The sequence below is a fragment of the Lithobates pipiens genome, unplaced genomic scaffold (genome assembly GCF_037356315.1).
Source record: "Lithobates pipiens isolate NorthernLeopardFrog02 unplaced genomic scaffold, aLitPip1_a1.2 Scaffold_13, whole genome shotgun sequence".
NCBI lineage: Eukaryota > Metazoa > Chordata > Amphibia > Anura > Ranidae > Lithobates > Lithobates pipiens.
The window spans coordinates 282,017,107-282,038,307 of NW_027507718.1; the positions used below are offsets into that span (position 1 = coordinate 282,017,107).

The 21,201-nt window shown below is 45.4% G+C and overlaps 1 protein-coding gene across 1 annotated transcript in view; it reads right to left on the reverse strand.

Annotated features, from left to right (window-relative positions):
• PAPSS1 (3'-phosphoadenosine 5'-phosphosulfate synthase 1) overlaps positions 1 to 20,955 on the reverse strand; it is a 158,145-nt gene extending 137,190 nt beyond the window's left edge. The window contains exon 1 of the mRNA XM_077476682.1: positions 20,750 to 20,955. Within this exon, the coding sequence (XP_077332808.1) occupies positions 20,750 to 20,809 (60 nt within the window). The 5' untranslated portion in view covers positions 20,810 to 20,955. The remainder of the gene's footprint in view (positions 1 to 20,749) is intronic.
• Between the last annotated feature and the right edge of the window lie 246 nt (positions 20,956 to 21,201).

The following is a 21,201-nucleotide window of genomic DNA, read 5'->3' on the forward strand; positions in this document are numbered from 1 at the left end:
ATTACAGGTAAGAAGGACGATTTGTTAAAGCAACAAAACCATAAAGCGTTTTTACATGCAAGCCAAATTTTTTAAACTCCTGCCTCACAATGCAGTATGTTATTGTACAAAACGTAAACAATTCTGAAAAAAGGATCCAAAAAAAATGTGCGCAACAACTTGCTCACTAGTAATATCGTATTCTCATTACTGAAGTAATGGGAGTATGAAATTGATCCAATTATCCAATGTGAAAGAAAATTAAATGGGTAGCGCTATGACCAAAAAAAATATAAGATTATGTGTGTCCCCACATAAATCTCAAACTGAATATGGAAAAAACCATAAAGCGTTTTTACATGCAAGCCAAATTTTTTAAACTCCTGCCTCACAATGCAGTATGTTATTGTACAAAACGTAAACACACATTCACTAATGATACTAAAACGTGAAGCCAAGTTCTAACTATTTAAATAGAATACAAATATAAATGAATATAAGTGACTCAATGCTAAAATGTGAAAAATTAATAGTCCTTCACGGAATATTCACAAAAGGTGTCCCCTAGTGATACTTAAACATGGAACCAAGTACAAACTATTACCGTATTTATCGGCGTATTACACGCACTTTTTTCCCCTTAAAAGCAAGGGAAAAACGTGGGTGCGTGTTATACGCCGATCCCCCGAAATTCTGAGCCTCTTTCAGCCGCCTTCGGCTCTTCAAGGCCACCTTCGGCCATTATCGTCAGCTTCCGGCCGCCTTCGGCCGTTCTCGGCAGCTTTCGGCCGCCTTCGGCTCTTCTCGGCGGCTTCCGGCCGTTCTCGGCAGCTTTCGGCTGCCTTCGGCTCTTCTCGGCGGCTTCCAGACGCCTTTGGCCGTTCTCAGCGGCCGAAAGCTGGCGAGAATGGCCAAAGGCGGGCGAAAGCTGGCGAGAAGAGCCGAAGGCGCTGGAGGCCCGCCGAGAACTACCGCGCGCGGCCGAGATACACATCCGGCTCTGTATCTCGGCGGCATTTTTGGCATTTAAAAATAAAATAAAAAAGTAATAGCAAATAAAATAGACAAGGCTGCAATGGGGGACAAGACTGCATAAGGCTGCAATGGTGGACAAGGCTGCATAAGGCTGCAATGGTGGACAAGGCTGCATAAGGCTGCAATGGTGGACAAGGCTGCATAAGGCTGCAATGGTGGACAAGGCTGCATGACAAGGCTGCAATGGTGGACAAGGCTGCATGACAAGGCTGCAATGGTGGACAAGGCTGCATGACAAGGCTGCAATGGTGGACAAGGCTGCATGACAAGGCTGCAATGGTGGACAAGGCTGCAGATGACACTGATGGGCATATAAATGTAAGTTGTTTTTTTTCCCCTTAAACTTCCCTCCTAAAAGTTTTTTTCCTTAAAATTCCCTCCTAAACTTGGGGTGCGTGTTATACACCGATAAATACGGTAATTACAAAATAGAAAATATATTCAAATTAGATTAAATGCAAATAACATTGAAAATAAATGGAAAAGTAAACAGATGAACAATCTGTCACAGGTTATTCTTAAAAAGTGTGCAAGTGCTAAATTAAAGCGGAGGTCCACCCTAAAAGTGGACCTTCCGCTCATTGGAATCCTCCCCCCCTCCGGCACCACAATTGGCACCTTTCAGGGGGGAGGGGTTGCAGGTACCTGTACAGTACAGGTATCTGCACCCACTTCCGGCGTAGATTCTGCAGAAGGTACGCCCCTTTCTGCAGAATCTACGCCCCTTTCCGAAAGTCCCCTGCTGCCTGCTGGGAAACACACGGATCCCAGAGACAGCGGGGACCATCCTTATTGCGCAGCGCGACTTGTGCATGCGCAGTAGGGAACCCGGAAATGAAGCCGAAAGGCTCCACTTCCTGATTCCCATACCCAAGATGGCGGCGGCAGCACCCGAGAGACGATCGAGAGATCGGCTTCGGGTGCCGACATCACAGGCGCGCTGGGCGGGTAAGTGTCACTATTTTAAAAGTCAGCAGCTGCAGTATTTGTAGCTGCTGACTTTAAAAAAAAAAAAAACGGCGGACTCCCGTCGGACTCCCGCTTTAAGTCCAAAACTGTGAAATACAAATTAAATTTGCAGAAGAAAGACCTTCCAAAAGTGTACTCTTCATGCATGCATCACCACCATCACCGCGAGAATGGGGGAGGCTTACCGGAAAACTTGGACTTAGCTGGGCGTACGCCCCCCAAGACTTGTAGGCTTATATATGGAATTCAATAGGTGTAGACAATCAGCGAACTCAACTTGCACCACCGCATCAATTGGACGAACACCTCATCAGTATCCAATGAGAGATAGAGCAATGGTATCGTACATGTAACCATAAAGATAAAAACCCAACATAGCGTACTTTATTTTGTAGATATCAAAAACGACATGTACATGAATAGAAGGAAAGTGATGTCTGCAAAGAGGTCCACCCCACGCTATGTTGGGTTTTTATCTTTATGGTTACATGTACGATACCATTGCTCTATCTCTCATTGGATACTGATGAAGTGTTCACCCAATTGATACAGTGGTGCAAGTTGAGTTCCCTGATTGTCTACACCTATTGAATTCCCCCAATTTCCCTATATATATATATATATATATATATATATATATATATATATATAGAATTTCCTGTTTACGGCGGCCTCTATAATAGGAAGTTCTGTCTCCGGGAGATTCTCCTTTGGCACTTGTCAGTGCATTCCTGGCAATGGTGCTGCGTTCCTGGCAATGGTGTTGCACTCCTGGCTACGATGGTGCATTCCTGGAAATGGTGGGGGCGCTCCTGGCAATAGTGAGGCTACATTCATGGCAATGGTGGGTCTGCAGATGGGCATTGACCATTATTTTGCTTCATAGTTCTTTATTTATAATAAAACATTTTTTCCTGAAACTTCCCTCTTAACCACTTTCAGACCGGACCATTTTGCTGGTAAAGGTCTTTTTACAATTTGGCACTGCGCTGCTTTAACTGGTAATTGCGCGGTCATGCAATGTTGTACCCAAACAAAATTTGCGTCCTTTTCTTCCCACAAATAGAGCTTTCTTTTGATGGTATTTGATTGCCTCTGCGATTTTTATTTTTTGCGATATAAACGTAAAAAGACCGCAAATTTTGAAAAAAAATGATATTTTCTACTTTTTGTTATTAGAAAAATCCAATAAACTCAATTTTAGTCATACATTTAGGCCAAAATGTATTCAGCCACATGTCTTTGGTAAAAAAAAAGTCAATAATTGTATATTTATTGGTTTGCGCAAAAGTTGTCACATCTACAAACTAAGGTACGTTTTCTGGAATTTACGCAGCTTTTAGTTTACGACTGCCTATCTCATTTCTTGAGGTGCTAAAATGGCAGGGCAGTACAAAACCCCCCCAAATGACCCCATTTTGGAAAGTAGACCCCCTAAGGAAATTGATAAGTGGCATGTTGAGCCCATTGAATATTTTATTTTTTTGCCTCAAGCGATTGAATAATGACAAAAAAAAAATTTTTTTTTTTTTTTTTTTACACAAAGTTGTCACTAAATGATATATTGCTCACACATGCTATGGGCATATGTGAAATGACACCCCAAAATAAATTCTGCTGCTTCTCCTGAGTACGGGGATACCACATGTGTGGGATTTTTTGGGAGCCTAGCCGCGTACGGGGCCCTGAAAACCAAGAACCGCCTTCAGGTTTTCTAAGGGCGTAAATATTTGACTTCACTCCTCACTACCTATTACAGTTTTGAAGGCCATAAAATGCCAAGATGGCACAAAACCCCCACAAATGACCCCATTTTAGAAAGTAGACACCCCAAGCTATTTGCTGAGAGGCATGTTGAGTCCATGGAATATTTTATATTTTGCCACAAGTTGCGGGAAAATTACAAACTTTTTTTTTTTTTTTTTTTTTCACAAAGTTGTCACTAAATGATATATTGCTCACGCATGCCATGGGCATATGTGAAATGACACCCCAAAATAAATTCTGCTGCTTCTCCTGAGTACGGAGATACGACATATGTGGGACTTTTTGGGAGCCTAGCCGCGTACGGGGCCCCGAAAACCAAGCACCGCCTTCAGGCTTTCTAAGGGCGTTACAGTTTTGAAGGCCATAAAATGCCAAGATGGCACAAACCCCCCCCAAATGACCCCATTTTGGAAAGTAGACACCCCTAAATTTAGGGGTACACTAGTGAGACTAGGTAATAAATGGCGGGTGCCCTGAAACTATAAAAAAATAACTAACCAACCAGCGTCACCTGTAACAGTTATATGGTGATCACTGGTGAAAGGGTTAACTAGGGGGCAATCAGGGGGCTTTATGCGGTAGTATATGGGGGTCCCTGGCGCTATAAAAAGCTGCGGCGAACCTAAATACCTACCTGCCTAACTAGCGTCACCTGTGACACTAATACAGCGATCAGAAAAATGATCGCTTATTAGGCTGGGTTCACACTGGAGCGATGCGGGAACGCCACGAATCCGCGGCGGGTTCCCGCATCGCATGCCTCCTGGCGGCAGTTCACACTGCCCTATGCGAACTGCTGGGAGTGTCAGTGAAATGTTAATGACACCCCCAGATCAGTTCGCATTTTGCAGTGCGATCTGCAAACTCGGATCGCATGGTGTGAACACCCATGCGATCCGATTCTGCTGCGGGCCAAAAAAAGGGTCCCGTGCGAATTTGCGGCGGGTGCGATGCGAATGCAGCCATACTATCTGTATACTATCTGTATGGCTGAACTCGAATCGCACAGAGATCGGATGTGATTTGCACTGCAGTGTGGTGCGAATCACATTCGTTCTCATAAACCGCTGCAATGTGAACCCAGCCTTAGTGACACTGGCGACGGGGGGTGATCACGGGGTTAAACCTTTATTGGGGGGGTTAGGGGGGTACATTAGAACTAAAGGGGGCTAACCCTAACTGCCCTAACAGTTATTACAGTCACAAATGACACCAATGCAAAAAAAAAAAAAAAAAAAATGACATTGGTGTCACTGTAACTGGGGGGCAGGGGTAATTGGGGGGGTGATCGGGGGGGTGCGAGTGTGCCTGGCATGTTCTACTGTGAAGTGTCGGTTGGTGCAACTCACCTCTCTCCTCGGTGTCGGAACGAAAAATACCGACACGGAGGAGAGATTACATCACTTCCTCTCCTGTGTTTACATTACAGGAGAGGAAGTGATGTCACGAAGGATTTCTATTCGTCGGGAGCGATCGCGAGGGGGTGGCCATGAATGAATGGCCGCCCCCTCATCCCGGATCGCTCGCGAACGAATACCGACCGCCGCAGGCACCGGGCGGGGGCCCGATCGGGCCCCCGACTCGCGGGAAGGCAGGGACGTACAGGTACGCCCATATGCCTGCCCGTGCCATTCTGTCGACGTACATCGTCGTGCGGCGGTCGGGAAGTGGTTAAAGTGAAGGTGCGTGTTATACGCCAATTAAAGCGGGGTTCCACCCTAAAGTGGAACTTCCGCTGATCGGAACCCTCCACCCCTCCGGTGTCACAATTGGCACCTTTCAGGGGGGAGGGGGGTGGAGATACCTGTCAAAGACAGGTATTTACACCCACTTCCGGGCATAGACTCCCGTGGGAGTCTATGCCTCTTCCTGTCCTGCCGCGCTGTCTGCTGGGACACACACGGGTCCCAGAGACAGCGCGGACAATTCCTATTGTGCTGCGCGACTCGCGCATGCGCAGTAGGGAACCGGGAAGTGAAGCCGATTCGCTTCACTTCCTGATTCCCTCACCTAGAATGGTGGCGGCAGCAGCCGAGAGCCAAGCGATCCATCGGCCTCGGCATCGCTGGACCCCGGGACAGGTGAGTGTCCATTTATTAAAAGTCAGCAGCTGTAGTATTTATAGCAGCTGGCTTTTAAGATTTTTTTTCCCAGTACAGTCCCGCTTTAATACGGTATATCCAAATAATACGCCCAAGCTCATCTCTTCCCCACACACAGCCACAAAGGCAAGAGAATTCTTGTTGGGCAGTGTATTAGTGCTCGAACTAACACACTTAGACCGAATTTTAATGGTTCAAAGAATGTCAGGCAAAATGGTCAGCCCTCACGCATGTTCATTTCATCAAATATGGCCCTCTTTGAAAAAAGTTTGCACACCCCTGGAATAGACTGTGTGTGCGCAAGTGAAAAAAGTTTAACCACTTAAACACTAAAACCTTTTTCTGACATTTGTTGGTTCCAAGTTAAAATAATTCTTTTTGCTAGAAAATTACTTAGAACCCCCAAATATTATACATTTATATAATTTTTTTTTAGTAGACACCCTAGAAAATAAAATGGTGATTGTTGCAATATTTTATGTCACACTGTTTGCGCTGCGGTCTTTCAAATGCAATATTTTTTTTTTATTATTATATATTATATAAGATCCCTGTGCATTCAAGCATGAAGGTACAGAACACAGATTTTCTACATTCTGGACCTTCGTCCTTGACTGCATAGTGCCCTAAATGTGAGCAGCACTTGGTACAGAGTTCAACTGCAGCCTTTTTATAGGTTTTAACAGGCTGAAACTGACCCCCCTGGATGCACTAAATTCACAAAAGGGATGCACTGCACCTAGAACGCCCTACGTGAAAGGAGCCTTATAGACCAGTGTTTCTCAACCTTTTACAGTGAAGTACCCCTGCAGGTCTAAAAATAAAATCCTAAGTACCCCTGTCTTGAGAATGTCATTTCTATTTTTGTTTGGGTGTTATGGCTGCTGTGTGTATGTAAAGCAGTATGTGTTTATGATGGTTTTTGTTCGCGTGCAATATCATTGTATGTGTGCATGCTGCAATGACAGACAGCTTTATACACTAAAAAACAAACACAGTCACAAATGAACACAATGACACCCACACAATCCCAAACTAACACACTTGCAGACACACAAACACACAGAATTCCAATTTAACATACTTGCAGACATACACAAATGTAATCCAAAATTAAACACACAGGTAGACACATGCACACACATGAAGGCTACCGATGCAGCATCCACCAAATGCAGCCTCCTCCGTGCAGTGTCCACCAAATGCAGCCTCATCAGTGCAGTGTGCACCAAATGCAGCCTCATCAGTGCAGTGTCCACCAAATGCAGCCTCATCAGTGCAGTGTCCACCAAATGCAGCCTCATCAGTGCAGTGTCCACCAAATGCAGCCTCATCAGTGCAGTGTCCACCAAATGCAGCCTCATCAGTGCAGTTAAGTAGCAGAGGTTGTTAATCAATTTCATCTGCTTTGGCGTTAATGAAATTAACAGGTGCACTAGATCGGCAACAATGAGACTACCTCCAAAACAGGAATTGTTTTACAGCTGGAGGCCACTAAAAAAATTTTTTGCCCTACTCATCTTTTCTGACTGTTTTTCACTAGTTTTGCATTTGGTTAGGGTTAGTGTCACTACTGGTAGCATGAGGCAATACCTGGACCCAATAGAGGTTGCACAGGCAGTCCAACTCCTCCAGGATGGCAAATCCATACGTGCCATTGCCAGAAAATTTGCTGCGTCTCCCAGCACAGTCTCAAGATCATGGAGGAGATTCCAGGAGACAGGCAGTTACTCAAGGAGAGTGGGACAGGGCCGTAGAAGGTCCTTAACCCATCAGCAGGACTCATATCTGCTCCTTTGTGCAAGGAGGAACAGGATGAGCACTGCCAGAGCCCTACAAGATGACCTCCAGCAAGCTACTGGCATGAATATCTCTGACCAATCAGAAACAGACTTCTTTGCCCAGCACCGTGGAGCTCTATTGGCATTTGCCATTGAACACCAGAATTGGCAGGTCCACCACTGGCACCCTGTGCTTTTCCCAGATGAGAGCAGGTTCACCCTGGGCACATGTGACAGATGTGAAGGGGTCTGGAGAAGCCATGGAGAATGTTATGCAGCCTGTAACATCGTTCAGCATGACCTGTTTGGTGGTGGGTCAGTGACAGTCTGGGGAGGCATACCTATGGAGGGACACACAGACCTCTACAGGCTTGCGTTAGACAATGGCACCCTGACTGCCATTAGGTATTGGGATGAAATCTTTGGGCCCATTGTCAGACCCTATGCTGGAGCATTGAGTCCTGGGTTCCTCCTGGTGCACGAAAATGCCCAGCCTCATGTGGCGAGAGTATGCAGCCAGTTCCTGGAGGATGAAGGAATTGATACCATTGAATGGCCCCCACGTTCACCTGACTGAAATCCAATAGAACATCTCTGGGACATTATGTTTCAGTCCATCCGACACTGACAGGTTGCACCTCAGTCTGTTCAGGAGCTCAGTGATGCCCTAGCCCAGATCTGGGAGGAAATACCCCAGGATACCATCTGTTGTCTCTTTAGGAGCATGCCCCAACATTGTCAGGCATGCATACAAGCACATTGGGGGCCATAAAAACTACTGAGTTCCTCTCCAGGCTGATGCTCCTCCCGGATACCCCTTCCCTCTCTTCTCTCCATCCCTCTCCAACTTATCTCTATTCCCCCCTCCTCCTCTCTTCTTCTTCCCGTGCAGCTATTTTGATTGGTAACAATCGACTTCTTCATATGGTTCATCCAGAATAGTTTTGAATGGTATGCAGTCACCTCTTCCACAGTCTCTCCCCATCTCCATTGATGGTTCTCCTCCCCTGGGCACAGTAAGTTCCCAATAGGGGTGCTCGGGGTGAGGCTGACCATTTGACCTTTGTCTGTTGTATTTCCCCAATACAAGATCGTTCTCCCGGCTGCTTTTTTTTGTCTCCCTATCCGGAAGAAATATAGTACATAACTAAACCGCTGTATTCCCTTATCTCACTTGCATTCCTTATATCAGGGGTGCCCAACCAGTGGCCCAGGGGCCACATGTGGCCTGCGACCTCCATCTGTGGAATGGCAGATTGGCAAGCCCAGATCACGGGTTCCAGAACCGCCATCCCAGAGCATCAGTGTTGTTAATGAAGCCGGCAAAGCAAGCAGCTGTGGAGCAGAGCTGTATAAGCTGATGCTTTCTGTACAGCGCCATCCTCGCCACAGGCGGAGTAATACCAAATGCTCTCTGCCAGGGACAGCAACAGCAGGCAATACCTGAATGGAAGACTGTTATTAAAGGTCAGTTTATTACTAAAATTGCAGTGTATATATGGGCATATCTGCGCAGTGGTTACTGGGCTGCTTTCAAATTGATCCGCAGGTGCAGCGCACCTTCAGGTTACCTGCACTGAGCCATAGACTTCTGTTATCTGTGGGTTTAGTGAGCTTTCAGAAAGTGCACCACACCTGCAGGATATAATAGAAATCTATGGCAAAGTGTAGCTAACCCGCAGGAAAGACACAGGTGCACTGCACTGCATTCGTGTGAAAGGCCCCTTTCACACAATCGGTCCAACTCAAACAAACCCTCCAATCACCTCTATGAAATGGCAGATGTAAACAGATTTGTGTCCTTTTACACCCGTCTACCGCCAGTTTGATTCACAAAAAAAAAAAAAAAAAAGAGGGATCAAGCCCCTTCCGTTAGGGCGGATCGGAGTACCCATAGGAGTAGAGTGGGCTTTGTCCGTGTCCGCTCTGCACGAACCTGTCAGACGCCTGCTCTGCTCATTGTGGCCCACGACTGGTTACCAAGTTATTTAAGTGGCCCTCATTCTTCAAAAGGTTGGGCACCCCTGCCTTATATGATTCGATGAGTCGATTGTAATTCACAAGTGTTTTTGTTTACTCTTCAAATAAAAAAAATTGAAATATAAAAACTACTGAGTACCATTTAGCAATGAAATGTCAGCAAAATGGACTAGCCTGCTGCATAATTGTTTCACTTTGATTTTTGGGGTGTCTTTGAATTCAGCCCTCTGTAGGTTGATCATTTTAATTTCCATCAAATGATGTGGCATCCTCTCTCTCCTAACACATTACCCAGTCCATATCATTATAGATACCCAGCATGATATCTTTCCCCATTGAGATCTCATGCGTTTTCAAAGTGTTCCTTTTTTGAGCAGTGTACATAAATGAGAAAAAAAATGTTTTACTAGTGGACAGAGACTAAAAATAACTTCCTGAAAAGTTTTTTTTTTTTTTTCAGACTGAACTAGTTTTAGCAGAGATGATGTGATTCCGGTCACAGCAGACAAACCAAGACCTTGTAAAGACGACCAGAAAACAAAAACCCAGTGTTCATGTACAGTTATACATTGCAACTGCAAAATATTTTCCGTAGGAACTCAGCCAGCAACACATCATATAATATTTCAAGTTCAAATACTGGTCTGTCGGCAGTTACACTAGTTAGTGTTCATTCTTCACCTTGCAGTGTAAAGTAAAGGCAGATGGAAAAAAAACGAAATGCATCCTGCCACTGCCAAATGAAAGAAATAACTTATTATTAACCTTAAAAGCACCCCACCTACTAATCCTTTCTAATCTGTATAAAAAAAGATTGTGTACGTACCCATTTTGAATCTGCTCTAGACCGGTCATGTTATCGCACAACTGTGGCTCCCCAGTGTTGGAGAGTGGCTGCTGCAGGGGAGAGGATGGAGCACAGACAACAGCTGGGCCATGGGGCCTATGCATGATGTCATGGCTCCAGGAACTCACAGCTATCTTTAATTTCTTATATTTCTTTCATTTTCAAAGCTTAAAGCAGAACTCAGAGAAAGAGCGCGAGCGAGCAAGTGCGCAAGAGAGCGAGAGAGCGGTGCAATCATTGTTCTAACAGATTCTCCCTGGCAGAATACATGCTGCATTTTTTTTAATTAGAAAGCCGACTTCCTGAAAATTAAAATCAGACTTCTCTTCAGTGGTAAGGAATTTCACAAATGTAAAAACCGTTTAGAGTTTTGTGTGGGGGAGATGTACTAATGGGGGATTTTTTGAAAATCTGCTTTAAACGTGGTTGTAAAGGCTACGTTCATTCTACGTATGAAGGTAAAAAAAACTTGTGTGGAGCAACCCCCTTTAGCTCCCCAATCCATGGGATGTTCACAAGAGCCTCTGCTGTCCCAGCACTCCCCCCCGCCTCATTGGCTGAGATAGCAACGGGAGCCCATTGGCTCCCACTGTTGTCAATCACAGCCAGTGAGCCAATGAGGAGAGAGAGGGGGGGGGGGGCACTGCTCGAGGGGGAGGAGCCACTCTGGATTCTGTCTGCTCCAGTGCTGATAATTCCGCTCGCAGGATTTTTAAATTTGTTACCCGTTAGGGACCGATCCACTTTTACAGAATTAACCTTGGTTTATGAGAAAATATCTTTTTTTTTTCCTGCTACTTGATAAAATAAATTCTTTCTTAAGACTACAATCACGCAGTTGGATGCAGGAGCGCACTCAACACACTGTTTGTCAGGCAGCATTCATCTGTGGCTTAGGTTGCTGTGCTACTGCAGCTCCCCCCCGATACTAAAATATTCTGGCAGGGGGCGTCCCCCTGTCAAAATACAACAGCTCAGCAGGGGAGATCACTGTACTAACTGTGCATAGTTAGTACAGCAGCTTTGACCAGAGCCGACAGTTTAACCGCCTAGAGTAGAAAAGAAAAAAACTCATAATGTGTACCAGGATTGAGAAACAGATAAAAACCATACGTTTATCATTTTACACCGATATCATTGTTTGTAAAAGCTTTTTTATTGACTGTCCATATATATATATATATATGTGTTTTACAAGCCTTGCTATCTCAAATTGAGTAACTTATTTCTCAGTTACAATGTTTCTTTATAGCAATATGCTTTAAATTCCAATGCAGCTCCACATTCTTGGAAATGTCATTGCATCAACCACTATAATAAAAGGCAAAAACCTCTGTTATTCCATCAAGGAACTAAACTGTAGAGAAGTTTATTGTTTTTGGCACAGGTCATCTGTTCTGTAAGGTTGTGTGCACAACTCTTTCCTGCTCTGCCCTTCAAAGATGAGCTGCATCTAGGTGTGGTTGGGCTCACAGCAATACTCCACATATGAATTGAAAGGCCACTGATACCTGTAGTAGTCACGGTATTCACATGGCCACGGTGAAAACCCATAATACAACCTTAAAAGGGCAAGTTCATTTTTAGACAAGGTACATGTACTTACCCTACAGACAGACAAAACAAGTTTCTTTAAAGCTAAACTGTCGGCAGCCCACGCCATTCTTTTGTTACAGGTGCATCATTACATCTAAAAGCATAAATAACAGCATACCCCAAAAATATCTGCCAACACGTAAATGCCATTCATCAAGTTATTGTAATGGTGTCATACTTGCCTAGGTTTCTAAACCTTTCCTATGACACAAGGTTACAAGGAAATGTGTGTCACATATACAAATGCCCACAAGAAGAAATTGGTGAAGATATCGATCACATATATTGCGCGCTTCTATTTTAAGAATTGGAAATGTGACCTCCCCTAACCCCCTAAGGTGCATCCAATCTTCACCATTAAACCCTCAAAGTGTTGAGCCCAGATTGCAGCCCTCAAGTTTGCCCCAATGGTGACATGCAGGCAGGGAGCCAAAGCAAAGTTCCAACCTGACACTCTGACAGACAAGAGTATAGTTTGCAAACAAGTTGTGGATAAAGTAGGCAGCAAGTAGCCAAAACCAGACAAGGGTAAGGGCATGCAGTGTATAACATGGGCACGAGGCAAGGGAAGCAGGAGACAGACTACTGCAACTCCCTTCTCGTTGGCCTACTTTCACACAGGTTACCATCCTACTTCAGTCTATCATGAATGCTGTTGCCAGACTCATCCACCTTGCCAACCGCTCAGTGTGTGCCACCCCTCTCACTCACCAATCAAATTCAATTTACTAACAGCATAGAAAGCCATCCACAACTCTGCCCTGAGCAATAATCACCAACCTCATCTCAAAAGATCACCCAAACCATCCTCTTCGCTCCTCTCAGGACTTCCTTTTCTCTAGCACCCTGTATTTTTGCTCCATATTGGCATACTTTATTAATAGGTAAATGCTCAGAGCATGCTATGTGAGCTGTTTCGGGTTCCAGGAGTATTCTTCTAAAATAAGCACTCAAAGCAACATGCTGACATACTGTGCAGAATTGTCTTTGCTGTCTTTGCTGATCCATTAAACTCCTACAAAAGGTTACTACACCAATCATTCCCATTAGGATCACTTATGCCCCGTACACACGAGCGGACTTTTCAACATCCAAAGTCCGAAGGACCGAGTCCGTCAGACTATCCGATCGTGTGTGGGCTGCAACGGACTTTTGATTCGCCAAAGTCTGACGGACTTTAGAAATGAAGCATGCTTCAAATTTTCCCGAAGGAACTCCGCCGGACCCGGTCCCCTTCGAAAACTCCGCTCGTGTGTGTGCTACTCCGACGGACTAAAACCGACGCTAGGGCAGCTATTGGCTACTGGCTATGAACTTCCTTATTCGAGTCGGGTCGTACGTAATCACGTTCGAATCCGTCGGAGTTTAGTGTGATCGTGTGTGTCCAAGTCCGTTCGGCCGAAAAGTCTGTCAGAACTCCGTCGGAACTCCGGCGGAACTCCTTTGGAAGTCTGTCGGACATAAGTCCTCTCGTGTGTACGGGGCATTATTCACACCTAACCACCCTTCTGTTAGGATCACATGTAGTTTTTAAACTTGCCCAAACTTTGCCAGCAAGAATAAAAATGAACTTCTAAATGTAAATGAATGAATGGCCTCTTGCCATTTAGTCAGTCCCTGCTCCCTATCTGTGCTAGGTTTCTTTGTGCTAAGCTGGTGCTGCCTGTAGAGATCACAGGCCACCACTAGGGACATACGTGGGTACAAAAGTGGAACGTGTCAGTGCCAAACAAGAGGACTGCACGCGTTCCATTTATATGTTTTTGAGAAGCTTGCGTAAGGTCTACACCCACTACCCTACATTGGTTGAGGGAGCTACCCTTTCCGGGTGGCTGTTGGTTCCCGTTTGTTGACCTTCTTTATCAATAAGTCAATGTCTTTATTATCCCCAAACAAAATATATGCAGTGTCCAAAAAGTGGCCTTAATTTCTGGACACCACATATACAGTATGTGCTCCTGTTTTGTGCTGGAAACACACTGACAACAACTTGCCTTTGGCATCTCTGGATCTGGTACTAACGATCAGGACCTGGAAGAAACGACTCTCGATCACGTTTGTGTCACAGACTATCATAATGAATATTCCCACCCCTGTGTCTTGGAAGGATACACTACAAACAGGTTTTATATTTAGTAACAGTGTGTGTTTAGGTAGGACAAAAAAAAAAAAAACAACACGCACTCTATAGGTTTCTTGGTCCTACTATGGGTACAAAGCACAAATAAGGTATATGAGGTATTGGTGCAGTCATCAGAAGTAGGAGTAATTTAAAAAATGTATAAAAAAATAACTATTTTGGGACAGATTTCCTTGAATAAAACGAAATCAATAGATAGCCATTAAAATTGTTGTAAAGGCAGAAGGATTTTTATCTTAATGCATTTTATGGATTAAGATAAAAAAAAAAAACCTTTCATGTACAGCAGCCCCCCTCAGGCCCCCTAATACTTACCTGAGCCAATCTCTATCCAGTGATGTTGCACAAGAGGCATGGCTGTCCAGGACTCCCTCTCCTTATTGGCTAAGACAGCAATGGGACGCCATTGGCTCCCACATCTGTCAAAGTGATTAAGCCAATGAAAAGAGAAAGGGGGGCAAGGCTGGGCGGCAGCTCTGTGTTTGAATGGACACACAGAGCTGCGGCTTAGGTGCCCCCATAGCAAGCTGCTTGCTGTGGGGGCACTCAGCAGGGGAGGGAGAGTCCAGAAGTGCTGGCGAGGGACATGAGAAGGACAGGATCTGGGCTGCTCTGTGCAAATCCACCGCACAGGGCAAGTATAACAGGATTGTTATTTTTAAACAAAAAAAAGAAGGACTTTAGTATCACTTTAACATGTACATCCTAATGAAACCCAAACTTTCCTAAAAAAAAAAAAAAAAAATAAAAAAAAACACAAACACAAAAGGTATACTTCACCTGGATACACCAAGTAGTAAAAGGTGATATGCATGTTTATATTAACATATGTCAAGTTTCAAAATTAGATTTAGGCTCCAAGGTTTGACCCTTGTCTTGAAAGGGGTAACACCAAACAGCTCCCTAATCAAAAAGGGTTAGAACATAAGTAGAGTACACTTGCAAATCCCTAGCACTCCCCCCTTATGAACAGGTTTTTAGTAGATGCTGCACACTCACACATATTCTTGTTGTTCTCTTTGATATGCTAAATGGCCCATTCTTACATGTGTTTGAGATTTGCACTGCAAACAGGTGGCATCAGCGACACATGGAATCTCTGTTTATTATTGTAAACTGGATTGTCCTGACCTCTCCAAATGTGGAGTCGCTATGTTCGGTCCTCTGAAAAACTTTTCACTAACAATCAATTGAAACAGAAATGTTTACCCATGTACATAAAGCCTGAATGAAATGAACCAAACCATTACGTTTCAAAAAATTAAAGCAGGACTCCTATTGTATATGTAAATGTATTTTGACCACGGCTTGGTTCGGCAATAACTTCCCTGGCATGCAAAGCCATAGTACATAAAACAGCTAATCTAATACCCACATATAATGCAATTGTCAGCATCAAGGGATGCATACATAGGGACGACTTTATTGTCTGACAGATAAACCAAAATAATTATGATCTCAACTGCGACATTCTCAAAAGAATGAATCCTAACAAATTAACTTTTTTAAATTAAATCACACTGGGATGTATACTGTAAATGCCAATAATCTACCATTTACAGAAAACAAAGCTATTGGAAAATGCATCAGATCTATCTCAAGCGGTTGTCGACTGACGATCCCTGAAAAGTCCCTAGTAATACTAAAGATCTACCATATGCAGCAATGGCAGAACTTCTGCTGCTATGGTGACCCTCCCAAGATAAACAATAGTGGCAATGTGCGCATTACACAGGGGTGGATTTACTAAAAGCAGATAGACTGTGCACTTTGCCCAGAGCTTAGTAAATGAGTTAAAGAATCCCCAATCGCATACAAAAAAAAATAAGCATTTTTGCTTGCACGTGATTGGATGATAGAAGTCAGCAGAGCTTTACCTCATCCAATAAGCTCTGGAGCAACTGCGCTTGCAAAGAGAACAGTCTTTAGTAAATCAACTCCATAAATGTCATCATTGACAATGAAAGTGAAAATTGTGCCATTCATTGTGAATAGCCAGTGCTATTGTATTCATAAGTGGAGCACCAATCTATCACTGGGGGAACCCAGTATGAACATTAATGGGCATATGAAGAAAAAGTGACAACAAAAATATTTTTTCCCTCTTCATAACAACCAATCACAATCTTAATTTTACTTTGAAATATTGGACTGTAGAAGTGAGAGATGATTAGTTGCTATTGACAACTTCCTGTTGAGAACTTTTCTTACATGAGCCCCAAAATGTGCATACTTTGGGTTCCAGGCATCATTTTCCTGGTACCTTCATCCTGATTAAGCAAAAGAAGGTGTGGTATAGAGACAGATCTGTGGAATATATGATGATAGAGTTAGAACAGCAAGTGAAGTCAGAACAGTAACCTAATGTCACAGCTATTGAAGAATACACAAAGTAAAAAAAGATTTTCATTTCCTCCAAAGTTTCGTGTTAAAAGGACTCAGATTTAACAGTGAGAAGAACACTGGATAAGTATTAGGTTAGGTGTTTACAGGTTCATATGATTTGGCAGCTGAACAGCAAATTGGAAATGAGAAATACAAACATTTGAACTTTCATTTTACCCTCTGAACTACTTAAAGAGGGAGTCCACCTAAAAAAAAATATATATATTAAAAGCCAGCAGCTACAAATACTGCAGCTGCTGACGTTTAATCAATGGTCACTTACCTTTCCTGGAGTCCAGCGATGTCATCAGCCGAAGGCGAGCAATTGCTCGGCTCTCGGCTGCTGACGGCACCGTTCTCGGTGAGGGAATCAGGAAGTGAAGCGTTGCGGCTTCACTTCCCTACTGCATACAGCACAATGAGAATGGTCCGCACTGTCTCTGGAACCCGTGTGTGTCCCAGCAGATAGGGTGGCGGGACAGGAAGAGGCATAGACTCCCGTGGGAGTGGGTGCAAATACCTGTCTTAGACAAGCATCTGTATCCCCCCTCCCCCCTGAAAGGTGTCAAATGTGACACCAGAGGGGGAGGGGGGGAAAGGTTCCAAAAAGCAGAGGTTCAATTTTTGTGTGAACCTCCGCTTTAACCTCTTTCTATCCAGCTACGTAATAGTACATCACTGGATAAGAAGCTTGATATGTCAGTCATCGCTGCAGCCATGGCTTGACAAATTTGTTTTGAATCTAGGAGCCATCTAAAAAAGTTAGGAGACAGTTTTTTTTTTTTTTTTTTAACTATCAAAAAAAAAATTATATATATATATATATATATATATATATATATTATATATATATATATATACACAAAAAACAAACATGTCACAGTTACCTCCTCTGTGCAGTTGGCCCCGATCCTCCTCTTCTGGGGTCCCTCAGCGGAGGTCCTGGATCCTCCTCTTCAAGTGCACCATTGGAGCCACTCGTGTGGGTGTGCTCCTGTGTCCTGCTGCTGCTTCTCTTGACAAAGACACGAGGTCTTGTCCCCTCCCCGCACGTCATTGGATTTGATTGATAGCAGCAGGAATCACTGGCCGCTGTCAATCTATCCAATGAGGACCTGAGACAGCCGCTGGAGCTGCTGTGCTCGCCCTGTAGCTGGAACTATCAGGTTCAGTTAAGTATTAGGTGCGTTGCGGGGGGGGGGGGGGGGGGCGTGTGCACACAGGGTGTGTGGAAGCATTCGGGTGGCAGCACAGCCACACCCAAATGCTTCCATCTGACAAGTAATCCCTGCTGCTTGCCCTCAGCAGGGCTAAAGATTAAAAAAAAAAATACTACCTGACCAGTGCCCGGAACTACATATCCCAGGTGATAGGAATTGAGCATCCCTGCACCTGGTGCCAACAGTGAATGGGCTGACAAAAGCCTAGGTGCCAGTATGCAAATTCTAGTCACCATGGCGACCTGGCTCCTGGGATTTGTCAAGCCCTGGCTGTAGCTGCAGATATTTTTTTAGGCAGCAATTCCATTCAAAGTGAAAATAATTCTAGCAGTTATGGAGCTGCTGGATTACTTTTACAGGCGACGGAAGGGAGTCCCACCCCACTCCCGCTGCCGCCAATTAGACTGATCTGTGTCTGACCAGCTGCATTGGAGGCCAAGAGGAGAGATCTGGGGTCTAATAGAGCTGTGAGGTGACCAGAACTGTACCTGCTCTATGCCACAGCCCATTTTCCAGCTACCAACATCACTGCAGTGACTCACACTTCTGCGTGTCATTTGATGCCACTGCATTAACATGCCCGCTGCAACGTCGGGGAATTCTCCACTCTAGAATTCACTTTTTCACTCTCCAGCACTGCATGGGCAGTAACTTCCAGATTTTCAACATGTACACCCTCCTCCGCCGCACTGACGCGACTTCTACACTGGCCTCCACTATGACTTAATGCACGGCCATACTTTCTGCCACTGAAATGACGCACACAGCTTTATTCTCCGGCACTGAAATGTTGTCCACTGCTTTATTCTCCCCCACTGAAATGATGCCCCCCCCCCACTTTATTCTCTGCCACAGAAATGATGCATGCTGCTTTTTTCTCCACCACAAAAATTCTCCGCCACTGAAATAGCACGCACCACTTTATTCTCCGCCACCAAAATGACACCTGCCGCTGTATTCTCTGCCACCAAAATGACACCCTCTTCTGTATTCTCCGCCATCGAAATGACTCCCGCCGCTTTATTCTCCGCCTCTGAAATGACACCCGCCGCTTTATTCTCCGCCTCTGAAATGACGCCTCCGCTTTATTCTCCGCCTCTGAAATGACGCCTCCGCTTTATTCTCCGCCTCTGAAATGACGCCTCCGCTTTATTCTCCGCCTCTGAAATGACGCCTCCGCTTTATTCTCCGCCTCTGAAACGACGCCTCCGCTTTATTCTCCGCCTCTGAAATGACGCCTCCGCTTTATTCTCCGCCTCTGAAATGACGCCTCCGCTTTATTCTCCGCCTCTGAAATGACGCCTCCGCTTTATTCTCCGCCTCTGAAATGACGCCTCCGCTTTATTCTCCGCCTCTGAAATGACGCCTCCGCTTTATTCTCCGCCTCTGAAATGACGCCTCCGCTTTATTCTCCGCCTCTGAAATGACGCCTCCGCTTTATTCTCCGCCTCTGAAATGACGCCTCCGCTTTATTCTCCACCTATGACGCCTCCGCTTTATTCTCCGCCACTGAAATGACGCCTCCGCTTTATTCTCCGCCTCTGAAATGACGCCTCCGCTTTATTCTCCGCCTCTGAAATGACGCCTCCGCTTTATTCTCCGCCTCTGAAATGACGCCTCCGCTTTATTCTCCGCCTCTGAAATGACGCCTCCGCTTTATTCTCCGCCTCTGAAATTACGCCTCCGCTTTATTCTCCGCCTCTGAAATGACGCCTCCGCTTTATTCTCCGCCTCTGAAATGACGCCTCCGCTTTATTCTCCGCCTCTGAAATGACGCCTCCGCTTTATTCTCCGCCACTGAAATGACGCCTCCGCTTTATTCTCCGCCACTGAAATGACGCCTCCGCTTTATTCTCCGCCTCTGAAATGACGCCTCCGCTTTATTCTCCGCCACTGAAATGACGCCTCCGCTTTATTCTCCGCCACTGAAATGACGCCTCCGCTTTATTCTCCGCCACTGAAATGACGCCTCCGCTTTATTCTCCGCCACTGAAATGACATGCACCGCTTTATTCTCCACCACGGAAACGACGCCTGTCACTGTATTCCTTGTCACTGAAATGACGCCCGCCGCTGTATTCTCCGCCACTTAAATGACGCCCCCCGCTGTATTCTCCGCCACTGAAATGACGCCCGCCGCTGTATTCTCCGCCACGGAAATGACGCCTGCCGCTGTATTCTCCGTCACTGAAATTATAGATATGCTTTATTCTTTTCCACCAATAAGGATGAGCTCAGGCGTGTTCGCATGGTCCATGTGCTGAGCCCGCCAGGAAGTCGGCGCAGCACTGCGCTAATCACAGGCAGTGAGACATTGCCCCGATGCGCGGCTGCAGAGATCGGGCAAGGTCTCACTGTCTGCGATTAGCGCATCCCTGCGCCGACTTCCTGGCGGGCTCAGCACGTGGGGTATGCGAACACGCCTGAGCTCATCCATAGCCACCAACACACACTTGTTCAACTTCTGCCTCTACACCTTCGCTCTTCACCATTATATCAATGCCCACACTACTCTCACCCACAATACCATTCTGTGACATTTGCCCAGCACACCATGTTCGCTCTCCTCTCCGCCATTGCCCCAACACACGTCCCATATTCATCCTGTGCAATGATAGGGGACACTTTTGCTAGTTGAGCAAAACAAAAGCAATGTCAGACTGAAGTGAGAAAAGGGAACTAACAGCAGTACAATGCTGGGTACACAAAGCTCTTTAAGTGAATAGAGGTAGAGAGGAATGTCACCTCCACCTTCCATAGCAGAGTACACACTGGTCAGCTGGAGCCCATTGATCTGTATAGTGCTGATTGGTACATAGAGGATGCTGCCCCCTGCTGTCCTCCCTGGGCACAATGCCAGACATCTTCTGGTATCACCCACACGTCAGCACTCTCCTCTCCCTACACTCCTCAGGAGAACTTTATGAGCTCACACAGTTGTCACTCACCCAATTCTGCAGCTTCCCCGTCAGCTTCACCTTCTTGGTCCTGCTCTCTGAGATCTCCATGCTGCGCCCCCCGGGAAGGTGATCGCCGTCCTCGCACTCTGTATTGGATGAATGAGGAACAGTTGACTGGAGATGCCCGGGGAGAAGGGGAGTGTCCTCACAGAGCCGCCCCCACAGCACAGCCGTGCAGGAGCGGACGAAGAGGAGAGCAGTGCGCATGCGCCGGAGATCGGAAGTGAAGTAAAGCTCAGCTGCTTGAGTTACATTCAGCTAGAGATATTTCGTCAGATTTGGCGACCCGTCAGAATGTGTAACGGAAGTTACGTTTAGTCGTTGCCATCTTTCTACACCCCTTACTCCTTCATAGTAAGGATACACTGGGAAGGGGGAAAGCGGACATATTGTTACACCCACCGGAGTTTTGCTTTTTTACACTTATTTTTAACAGTAAA